The 11,297-nt window shown below is 48.8% G+C and overlaps 1 protein-coding gene across 1 annotated transcript; it reads left to right on the forward strand.

Moving 5' to 3' along the window:
• The first annotated feature begins 1,414 nt into the window (after positions 1–1,414).
• LOC135984188 (phospholipase A2 inhibitor NAI-like) lies at positions 1,415–9,774 on the forward strand. The gene is made up of 4 exons (XM_065598668.1): positions 1,415–1,751; positions 4,932–5,084; positions 6,720–6,860; positions 8,302–9,774. The coding sequence occupies exons 1-4, from the start codon at positions 1,691–1,693 to the stop codon at positions 8,514–8,516; spliced, it is 570 nt and encodes a 189-aa protein (XP_065454740.1). The 5' UTR covers positions 1,415–1,690; the 3' UTR covers positions 8,517–9,774.
• The last annotated feature ends 1,523 nt before the right edge of the window (positions 9,775–11,297 follow it).

Below are 11,297 nucleotides of genomic sequence, written 5' to 3' on the forward strand. Positions count from 1 at the left end.
CATTAGTGGCATCCCTGGATTAGAAGAATCAGGAAGTCCTATGCCTCAGGGCTCCCTAGCAGCTGTAAAGTGATACTGACCCCCTAGGAGCATGTGCAGTGACAGTGGTGGGCGTGAGTGTGCTGCTGGGGGGGGGAGGGGAGAAGGGAGTCCCTACCCCAGAGCTCGCTGCTGCCAGCAGGGAGAGGGCTGGGGGGAGTCCTCCTCTCTGGTTCCAGTCCCAGGGCAGTGTGCCTGCACTCCAAACTCATCCCCAGCCCTGCCCCACCCCAAACCCCCCAGCCAGAGCCCTCATCCCCATGCACCCTAACTCTCCACCTCAGCCCTGAGTCCCCTCCCACCCCTCATCCCCAGCCACACCCCAAATCCACCCCCAGCCTCATCCCTGCACCCCCTCCTTCCTCACCCCCTCTTATCCCCAAACTCCCTCCCGGAGCCTGCACCCGTCCTGCACCCCAGACCCCTGCCCCAGCCCAGGGCCTGCACCGCAGACCTCCTCCCCCACCCAAACTCCCTCCCAGAGCCTTGGGCAGGGGCAGGTTCTGGGCACCACCAAAATTTCTACAAACCTGCCACCCCAGCCAGCAAGAGCTGGTGCGCCATACTGGGGTGGACCGGCTTCCTGAGGCTGCAATTTAAAGGGCTGGAGCCTAGGGCCCTTTAAATAGCCACCGGAGCCCTGGGGTAGCGGCAGTGGGGCTCAGGTGGCGATTTAAAGGGCTCAGGGCTCCTGCCGCCGCTACTGCCCCAGGCCCTTTAAATCGCTGCTGGAGCCCCACTGCTGCTACCCCAGGACTACGGGGACAATTTAAAGGGCCTGGGAAAGTAGAGGCAGTGGGATCCCCAAGCCCTTTAAATAGCCCCTGGAGCCCTGGGGTAGTGGCGGCAGGGCTCTGGTGGCTATTGAAGGGGTGCGGGGCTCCCATTGCCTCTACCACCCCAGGCCCTTTAAATAGCCACCGGAGCCCTGCCGCCGCTACCCCAGGGCTCTGGAGACGATTTAAAGGGCCCTGGAGGGTAGCGGCAGCCAGAGCCCCGGGCCCTGCTGCTGGAGCATCAGCAATTTAAAGGGCCTGGGGCTCTGCTGCGGTAGCAGCAGCTACAGCCTTGGGCCCTTTAAATTGCCCCCAGAGCTCCCAGCCACCTCTGCAGCTGGGAGCTCAGGGGCTGATTTAAAGGGTTTGGGACTCCCAGCTGCTGCTACCACAGCCCTAGCCCCAGGCCCTTTAAATCCTAAGGGCCTGGGGATTTAAAGGCCCCGCCTCTTTCAGTGGAGGCCACGCCCCTCCTCAGGACTCCTTTAAGTTACTTTCACCCCTGCCCTCAGGACGTACAAGCCCCAGCAGTATTGGTGGCTGTTCCCCTGATCGTTGTAGCTTAGTCAAACAGGTCAGCAGATACAGGGCTGGCTCCAGGCACCAGCCCTCCAAGCATGTGCTTGGGGTGGCACCTGGAGGGGGGCGGCGCTCCAGCCGGCAGGGGAGAGCGGGGCCCCGCTCGCTCCGGCCGGCCCTGAGCAGATACAAAGGAAAACCAGAGGATGCCTGCTAGTGAAGAAGAGGAAGCTTGAAAAGAGAAGTGAGAAACATTCATAGCACCCGCTAAGACAAAGTGTGTTCCCTTTCCTTCCCTAGGGAGCTCTCTTCAGTGTGAGGTTTGCCATGAAATAGGGGAGAGCTGTTCCGGCCCCATGGAAACCTGCAATACTGGCAAAGATACCTGTGGCATTATAAAGCATGAAGCTGTACGAGGTAGGTAAGAGAGAGCTTAAGCCAGAGTGGTGCAGTGGACAGAGCTGGGAGACAAGACTCCTGGGTTCTATTCCTGTCTCTGCCACTGACTGGCTGGGTTACCCCGGGTGAGTTACGTTCCCTCTCTATGCCTCAGTTTCCCATCAATCAAAGGGTGGGGCATGATACTTGTGAAGCAGGTTGATCTCTCTGGATGAAAAGCACGAAGTATTATTATTAAGCCAAGCAGTGTTTCCTACCTGGCAACAAACAATGTGAGTGCCCAGTTTTCAAACTTGGAGGGGAGGGACCTAAACACCAATTTGATTCTCCAGGGCACCTGTTTGAGCATCCAGATTTAAGACCCCAGCACTGTAGCTTTGCCCGAAGTGCATCCCTTCCCACTTATCAACATCCCCCATCCCTAAGTCACCCTGTCATCCCCTCAAGGCACCTGCATTGATGTTCTGGACACAACCCAGTTGGGTGAGTGAGATTCCCCTTTAACCCAGGCAGTGTTAGATACCAGAGGGCTCCCATAGCTTGTTACTGTGGGAGGGTGCTAGACTCAGGAGCCTGGTATAGAAACACGGACAGAGAGACTGCATAAGAACCCACCGGTCTGGAACCAGGGACTTGGGGAGATGCTGCTTCCTCACTGCTATCTGGGGTGCCACCCTGAGGTGCTGAGACATAAAAGCCCCACAGGCAGTCCTGCCTGAAGAGGCACAAGCGACAGCCCTCTGTGATTCCCCGGCACTTCCCATATAAACCAGGAAGCCATTTCTGAAAGTTGCCTGAGCAACACAGACCACCAGCGTGCTTCTGTCTGAAACCCCACTTTGCCAACCCTTGCAGTGACTTGCCTTGATTCCAGACTCCTGACTCCTAACCTAGTCGACCCTGGTCCTGGTTTACGGTCCTTGGCTTAAGACCTTTGCTGACCTTGGTGAAAACCTCTAGCCAGCCTTACCCTGATTCTCGCCTCACGCTTTCAATTTTTAACGGGCTCTGACTTGGTTTTGACCTGGCCTGGCCCTAGACTGATCTTGACCTCTGGTCCGGATACTGAGCAGCTCACTTGACGCCCAGAGTCTGCCCGTGACCCAGCCCTGATTGATAGAGAGCCAGCACTATACTAGCATCTAGCGTTAGAGACAGACCAGCATCAGTGAGTCTAGGGATGTAGATAGATAAACTCCCCCACTTCTGAGCATCCTTACCAAGACTTTACAGGGCACAGGGGTAAAGTTGGTCTCCCTCTTGGCCAATACACCAGGGATTCATAGTTTTCAAGGCGAGAAAGGACACGGCGACCATCTAGTCGGGATCTCCTATAGAATGCAGGTCAGAGAACTTTCCCCCAATAATTCCTAGAGCAGATCTTTTACCAAAACAGCCAATCTTGATTTTTAAAATGGTCAGTGATGGAGAATCTACTATGACCGTGGGTAAATTACTCACAGTTTACACCTTATTTCCAGTCTGAATTTGTCTAGCTTCAACTTCCAGCCATTTGATCATGTAATACATGTCTCTGCTCGACTGAGCAGCCCAATAGTGAACTGAGGACCTCTGGAACGAACAGCACAAGTCTCTACAGCTGAAGCGAGGCTCTTGGTAGCTCAGAGCTGTAACAGATTGTCATGCATGGAATGGGGACAGATGGGCATGCAGCCTACCATTGACCAGTGGGTAACAACTCTTTACTAAAGAGTCCCAAGAACGGGGTATTCTTGCTGGGGTACAGCTGTAGTGAAACTTGGTGGCCACTAGCTGCTCCCCATGTAAATATTACAGTATGGGGTGGAGAGGCATGAAATTCCTCCCTAGTGTCTGAGATGTGATGTTGGCTGGTCCATTTCCCCATGGTGATCACTGTGCCCTCATCAGCACCACCTGCAGGATGGCTTTGCTGTTCCCAAGCCCCAAATTGTTTTGTATCATCCTGTCACGATGCCAGGAAGGCCATGTTGCATCATGATTGGGGGGAGGGGGATGGGGAAGAGAGGGGAGCGAAGAAGTCACTGCAGGAAGGAATGCCCCTCGGTGCTGGCTGTAACAGTCAGGGTCCAGACACTCCCAGGGGAGAATGGGGGGAAGGGAGTCTGAACCCCAAAGAGTAAGCAATTGAATCAACCAGTTGTACACTGTTATTGTGCATAAAAATGTCGAATAAGATCATTTATGAAAGCTTGTAATGTTCTGAACTTGATGGTCCTTATGAGACATGCATACAGATGGTGGGTATGAATCTATGGGTTTCTGTGTACAGCACAGTATGCTCATGCCCTATGCTATAATTTTAAATACGCCTCACAGCAGCGAGGGGCTCCTTCCAAGCCAAGTGTTTTCACAAAACCAGTCCCAAGTAATGACCCGTGAAAAGACAAATTATGGACTATTACAGTTGACTGAGACATTCTGTCAAATTGAGAGGGGAATCCCCCCTCCCCCATGGCTCTGAATAACCATGAATTGACAGAAAGGAAACCCCCCTGCAAACCCTCTTAAAAGGGAAGGGAACAGGATTTGAAGTGAAAGGTATCCAGAACTGAGGGACAGTCTCAGGCATGGGGCTGTCTGTCTTGCACACTGGATCCCCTCTCTGGCAGGGGATTTGCTGGGAAACTGTTCAAAGGTAACTTCTATTAGCAAAGAGAATTCAGCTAATGTCGACGTGTAAACCCTGAAGTTGCATATTTATGTTTATTTTCTGGGTCACTTGTCCATGTTTGCTGCTTCTTCCTATTTCATCTTTGAATCTGTGATTTGTCTATAACAAACTTCTTGTTGGTTTTTACCCCAAGCAGGTCTCTGGTGTGCAAACTGCGTGGAGTGTGTTTGCCAAAATGAACTGATAATGAGGGGCAGGTTTCACTTCTTCTTGGGGATGACGAACCAGAGTTGGGGAAAGTCTGAGTGTCCAGTAGTTAAGAACTTGGGGGGGTAGACAGATCTGTGGAGTCTCGGGACCAGAAGGGCTGGTGGGGTCACCCTGGCAGGAGTAACTAGGCTGGGTAAGACCTTTACGCTTGTAGGCTGGCTACTGGCGTCAAGGCTCTGAGTCATAGCAATGTAGCGTTAAGGCACCCAAGGTTACAAGACAGGCAGTGAGAGAACCCCTTACTGCTCTGGGGGACCTCAAAGCATCACAGTGGGCCTGTTTTGTTCGTAACGCCACGTTTTTCTTTCTTATAGAGCTAAAGAGGATTGTGATAACCCGAAAGTCCTGCCTGCACTCCAACAGTTGCCGAGCAGACTCCATTAGTATGAACTTTGGGAATGGAATAACACGAAGGAGCGGAATCACCTGCTGTGTGGGAGACGCTTGTAAAACAGTGTCTGACCCATGTACGTATCTACAGCATGCGCTCTCCTCCCCTTTCCACCCTCCTCTTCCTCTTCCCATCCTAGGCTTACAGTGAAACTCCTGCTCTCTATCCTAAGTTTGCACCAAGCTGGGAATTCACCCAGACCCCACCAGGGATGGCCCTGCTGCTCTCTAAGCTGTTGTGAGAGATTAAGAATGAGGTGATATTTCAGTAGGAGATTTCACCTGCTTTGCAGGGGTGCTCTAATGAATAACACTGAGTCCCTGAGAACATGCAGGGAGCACTGGACTGAATAAGCCTCAATCCCTGAGAATAGCCACTTGCCCTGCAGGGGGCCTGTTGTATTAAGTGAGATGGAATATATGGCCAAGGGTGGTAAGATAACCCAGTCGCTGTCCAACATTAAACAGTGTTAAACAAGGTCCGGGGTTTGATACACAGAGACCTCAGCTTGCTTAGCACCATGGCAAACACACCATGAAACATCCTTTTCTTAAAGAAATAGAAAAGAAGGAAAAGCAGTGAAAGCCTTTGAAATGTAAAGTATGAAATCAGGCTTTCATTTTCACGCCCTTTCCCTTTAGCTGGAGAGAGTCTTTAGCAGGGGAAAAAAACCCTTGTTTAGTCTCTTAGGGTAAATAACTGTCACTCTAGGTTTCAGAGTAGCAGCCGTGTTAGTCTGTATCCGCAAAAAGAAGAACAGGAGGACTTGTGGCACCTTAGAGACTAACAAATTTATTAGAGCATAAGCTTTCGTGGACTACAGCCCACTTCGAAGAAGTGCATCCGAAGAAGTGGGCTGTAGTCCACGAAAGCTTATGCTCTAATAAATTTGTTAGTCTCTAAGGTGCCACAAGTCCTCCTGTTCTTCTTGTCACTCTAGGTTGCGTTTTGGATTCAGCTGGAGCCAGTAAAGGAGGTGATGGCCAGAGAGAGGGATTCAGATGACCAGTGTGGTCAGAACACCTCTCAAGATCAGGATGACAAAGGCCCAGGAAACAGGCATGGGCAGCCATGATGGTAAAGCTCACTTCAGTAGCTTCTGTCTGCTCTTTTGAGTGTTCTGCTCCCCCCCAAAAGGGAGGGATGGATGGAACAGCCCATCCCCTTGTTGTTTTGTCCACCAATTAGGCCTAATAGCTGACGTATCGATTCTGGTTCATTAACTTCTGCTTCCAAGTCTTCTGTGTTTATAGAGCATAATTTCAACATAGTCCTTGAATTATATCAATGTGACTTTTGGTTGAGACTAATTTAGTCTCTGTCTGGTTCTCTTGCACTTATTTATTACATTCTTCATTGAAAATAACTTGACCTATTTTTCCATGTTAAAAATTATAGGCCAGTTGTCACAACAGGCCTTACACTGAATAACTCCCCGCTGGGGTGAGGAGGAGAAGTAAAATGGATAGGTCTCTGAGTTCCTACTAACCAGATTCTACGTGGGAGAAGGCTTCACTCAGGAAAACTCTCATGTCAGTAGAGACTAGACTCAACTGCCCATGGTATCTCCTAGAGATAGAACTCTAGTCCCCTGCAGTGAGAGGATTTAAAGGGCCATTTGATGATTTTCCCCCAAGCTCCCTCACCCCAAATGCCAACTGTCCCTGCTAACATTGCCAAAGCTGACTGTGACCCTTCCGGTTGTTCCCAGTGCCACCGATGAACACCGTGCCCAATGGCCTGCAGTGTCCAGCATGCTACACTGAGAATTCTTACCAGTGTAGTGAAGACACTGTGCGTTGTACCGGAGCCCAGACCCAGTGTTTTGATATAGCTGGGAAAATAACCATCGGTAATTTATTTATTTTTTCCTGTTATTTTGGTTAATTTCATAAACCCCGTTCTATGAAATGCTTCAAAGAGAAATGAGAGAAAACAAATTTAAAAAAAAAAGGCAAAAGAAATGTCAATGACACTGAATGGGAACAAATCTGCAGCTGGTACAAAGAATTTTTTTTTCCCTTTCCACGTTGTGTATAGTTAACCTGTGGAATTCATTGCCACAGGATATTATTGAAGCCAAGATCTTAGCAGGCTTCATAAAAGAATCATTAGTTTTCTAAATGTCTAAGTATGGATAAGAACATCTACACTTATGTTAGATAAGATATAAGCCCTCCTGCTTCTGAGTCCAAAACAGCTACCTAAATGGAGATTAGGAAGAAACTTCCCCTCTGGACAGGTGACCGTTTAGGTATGTATAACCATAATCTTCCTCATTGTTGGTGGCAGGATACTGGATTAGATGGACCCCTGATCTGGTCTGGTAATTCCATTTTTCCTGAATTAAAAAAAAAAAAAGGAACCAGTGTCCCCTCTCTGCTGATCGGTAGCAGGCTGGCTTCCCCTTGGAAAACAGTGTTATGGAGTCAGAGTATTTTCTGAGTGTAAATTGTTTATTTACACTATATACATCAGTCCTTGAACAGAGGCGATTGCAAGCTACATGCAAATAACCCTCTTTCAGAAATCTCAGCCCCCAAACCAAAGCCCAAAGCAATGCACCAAGTATTGGTTCTCAATAGATTAAGACAGAGAGCAAACTCTCCTGCAGCTTGCAACAGCCCCTACCCCACCAAAAAAACACCTGCCTCACAAGCTAACAACCACCCAGCATTTTGTCAGACTGAAGAGTGCTTGCATGCTAAGAAAAAGGACTTGCTAGACTGTGTGTAACAGAGCCACCAGGTGACTCCCAGTCTGAATAAACATCGCTTGTATTTAGATACATAATTACATGCATAATTTCTCTGACACAATAATACTACCAGTTCTCCAGCTGGCCATAGAGACTTCCAGCATAGAAAAAAATCCTGATTCCTAATGTAATAAACAAGTAGAAAAATCCCCATGTTAGAGGAAAAATCAAAAAAGCTTCCCATCCTTTATCCACCAGAAAGTGGGGTGGAGGGGGGGAAGCCAAAGCTCAATTCACCCCCATTATTTCAAGTCAATCAAACTGACTCCAATTGCCTCTTAAAATACACTTTAAAAGAAACATCTAAAGACTTTCCCTGAAAGTGACCTGTCAGAAACTTTCCTGACCAGCAGAGGCCTTGACACTGAGTGTCCGGACAGTAACTGGAAGTGGTGGGGGGAGGAAAGATCAGAGAAGGACAGGGAGACTAGAACAACCTTGATACCCTCGCAGGGGTAGCACTATTGGGACTGACTAGTGACAGGAAGAGCCAGAGCTCCCCTGATGCCTGGTATGTGCTTCTTCCTCTGTGCAGGTATACTACCCCTAAAAACTGCAAGGAAGGGCTGCACCACTAAGTCTGAGTGCACTGCTCCAAAAGGGGAGAAAGGGTTCGATGTGGACATTGTGAGGTTTGAGTGCAAACCAGCCTCCAGCAGAGGCCACAAGGCTCTTGGATTTGCCCCTCGAGTTGCCCTCCTCCTTCCAGCCCTGTCAGGACTTATCTTGGTGCTGCTGCTGCTTTCTTGATCTTCCCTGCAGGCATGGGACACATGCCCAGCATTGCTGTGCTGAAGTCACTCTATCTGCTGCTTGCACGTGGACTTTCTGCAGTTGTTTTTCCCTTGCAGGGACTCTGTTTTCTACTGGAATCTCTCTGCCTTAGCCTTTTTCAATTAAGCCAAGAAAAATCTTCTAGATTTTTGATTTATTTAAGCTGGTGAAGTTTAATTATATTGGGCATCATGATGGCTAGACTGGGACCGAGCAAGACCCTGTGTAGAACCACCAGACAGTACAAGCGGTGGAAATGAGAGCATTCAAGACAACCACGGGGTCTGCCAGCATCCAGCAGCCTCAGTAAAGATCCCCTTTATATTAATTCCACCTGAGTCTGTCCCTCTTCTTCTACCCCCTCTCCTTAAAGTTGTTTGGCAGAATGTACTCCTTGTATTCACACCCTAAACACTGTTGAAATAACCTTTGTACAAAGTATACCTTGCAAGGTGTGATAAATTTTGTGTGTGTAGCTCCCTTTTATGACAGATTTCAGAGTAGCAGCTGTGTTAGTCTGTATCTGCAAAAAGAACAGGAGTACTTGTGGCACCTTGGAGACTAACAAATTTATTAGAGCATAAGCTTTCGTGGAAGTGGGCTGTAGCCCACAAAAGCTTGTGCTCAAATCAATTTGTTAGTCTCTAAGATGCCACAAGTACTCCTCTCCCTCTTATGGACACTCAGCCAGCTAGTTAGCTATAAAAACTCTCTTAGTAGTTGTTCTCTACTTGCTTTACCTGTAAAGGGTTAAAAAGTCTCCCTGCATAGATAAAAGGAAGGGAGTGGGCACCTGACCAAAAGAGCCAAGGGGAAGGCTAGAACTCTTTAAAATTGGGAGGGGGGGGAAATTCCCCTTTGTCTGTCTGTCTGTTCTCCCGAGGAGCAGAGACAGGACTGAAACTATGCTGTAAGAGCTTGGGTCAGGTATGAAAAATCATCAAATCCTACCTAGAAACTACTCATTTGGAACCCCAGATATGTAAATAGATCATGAAATGTCTAGGAAGACACAATTAGGTTTATCTCTGTTTATTTCTTTTACTTGTGGACTCCTCTGTGCTAACCTCAAATGCTTTTTGTTTGCTTGTAACTTTTAAGCTGGACCTCAAGAACGTTATTCTCGATGCGAATCTTTGTAAGTGGCTTTTTTTTAAATCTAGCAATAGCCTGAGCTTTCAAATGTATTTTCTTTTTTGTTTTTAATAAAATTTACCTTTTTTTAAGAACAGGATTGGATTTTGTGCACAGGTTGTCTAATTAACTGGTGGCAACAGCTGGTTTCCTTTGTTTTCTTTCTCAGCTCTTCCTCGGAGGGAGTGTGTGAAAGGGCTTGAGGTACCCGCAGGAAGGAATTCCCAAGTGCACCTTCCTTGGTTTTCTAAGGGGTTTTTGCACTTGGGTGGTGGCAGCATCTACCCATCCAAGATCAGAGAAACGCTGTAACCTTGGGAGTTTAATACAAGCCTGGAGTGGCCAGTATTAATTTTTTAGAATCCTTATGGGCCCTCACCTTCTGCACTCAAAGTGACAGACTGGGGAATCAGCCTTGACACAAGGTGTCATTTGAAAATTCATAATTTACTGATCAGTATTGTTGTAATAATATACATGTGGCAATTTTGTATGTGAAATTATAAGATTCCACTGTATGGTGGTGGTTAGACATGTTCCAAACTGGGATTAGCAAATAGGTCTGTCCTAAACAAAGGAATGTGTGCTCTGCTTAATTTGCATTTAAGCAGTAAACAAAATCATTAAACAGGAAGGGGAAAAAAGGAAGCTCAAACAAGTGAGGAAAAAGCAGCAGGGAACATCTTTCCCTGTAGACTTTTTGTCTCCTGGTATCCAACTGGAGGGGGCAGTCAGGGGACAAGGAGCGGGGGTTTAGATGGGTTGCGAGTTCTGGGGGGGGGGCTGTCAGGGGGCAGGAGTGCGGAGAGGGATCGGAGCAGTCAGGGGACAGGGAGCAGAGGGGTTTAGATGGGTTGGGAGTTCTGGGGGGGGCTGTCAGGGGGTGGGGAGTGGTTGGATGGGGCGTGGGATGGGGGTGGGGGTGTGGATAAGGGTTGGGGCAGTCAGGGGACAAGAGGCAGGGAGGCTTAGATAGGGAGTGGAGTCCTGGGGGGCAGTTAGGGGCAGGGGTCCCAGGAGGGGGCAGTCAGGGGACAAGGAACGGGGGGAGGGTTGGGGGTTCTGGGGGGGCGGGAAGTGGGAGGGGCAGGGGCGGGGCTCCTCCCGTCCTCTTTTTTGCTTGCTGAAATATGGTAACCCTACCCAAACCCCTCATCCCCAGTTCCGTTGGGTCGCGGGCATCAACAATTTTCTTCAACTGGGTTGTCAGAAAAAAGTTTGAAAACCCCACTGCTCTAGAGTCCCCCCTCTTCTGCACTTGCCAGTATCCTTAGAGCCCCAAATGCTGTCCACCATGTAGAAAAAATTGCATATACTCAAACATTTTTCTGCCCTTCCGGGATTCGCAGGCCTAGTCTAGCTTGGAGGTGGAAGGGACCGGATATTGTTTTAGTTTCTTGCAAGACTCCTTCTCCTACCCTCCTGCTTCTCAGGGCTTGACGTTGGCGATTCTTTGGCTATGTTGCCTGTCGATCCCCTCTGTTCCGAGTCCCAGGTCCTGTATATAATACACTGGGGTCACAGCACAAGTTTACATCATTTTACCAGAGAAAACATTTTCCTGGAGCCCGCAGAGGGTGATCAGCTGCAGTGTGAGCATTGAGTGCTCTTGTAATGTCATTC

The sequence above is a fragment of the Chrysemys picta genome, chromosome 6 (genome assembly GCF_011386835.1).
Source record: "Chrysemys picta bellii isolate R12L10 chromosome 6, ASM1138683v2, whole genome shotgun sequence".
Lineage (NCBI taxonomy): Eukaryota > Metazoa > Chordata > Testudines > Emydidae > Chrysemys > Chrysemys picta.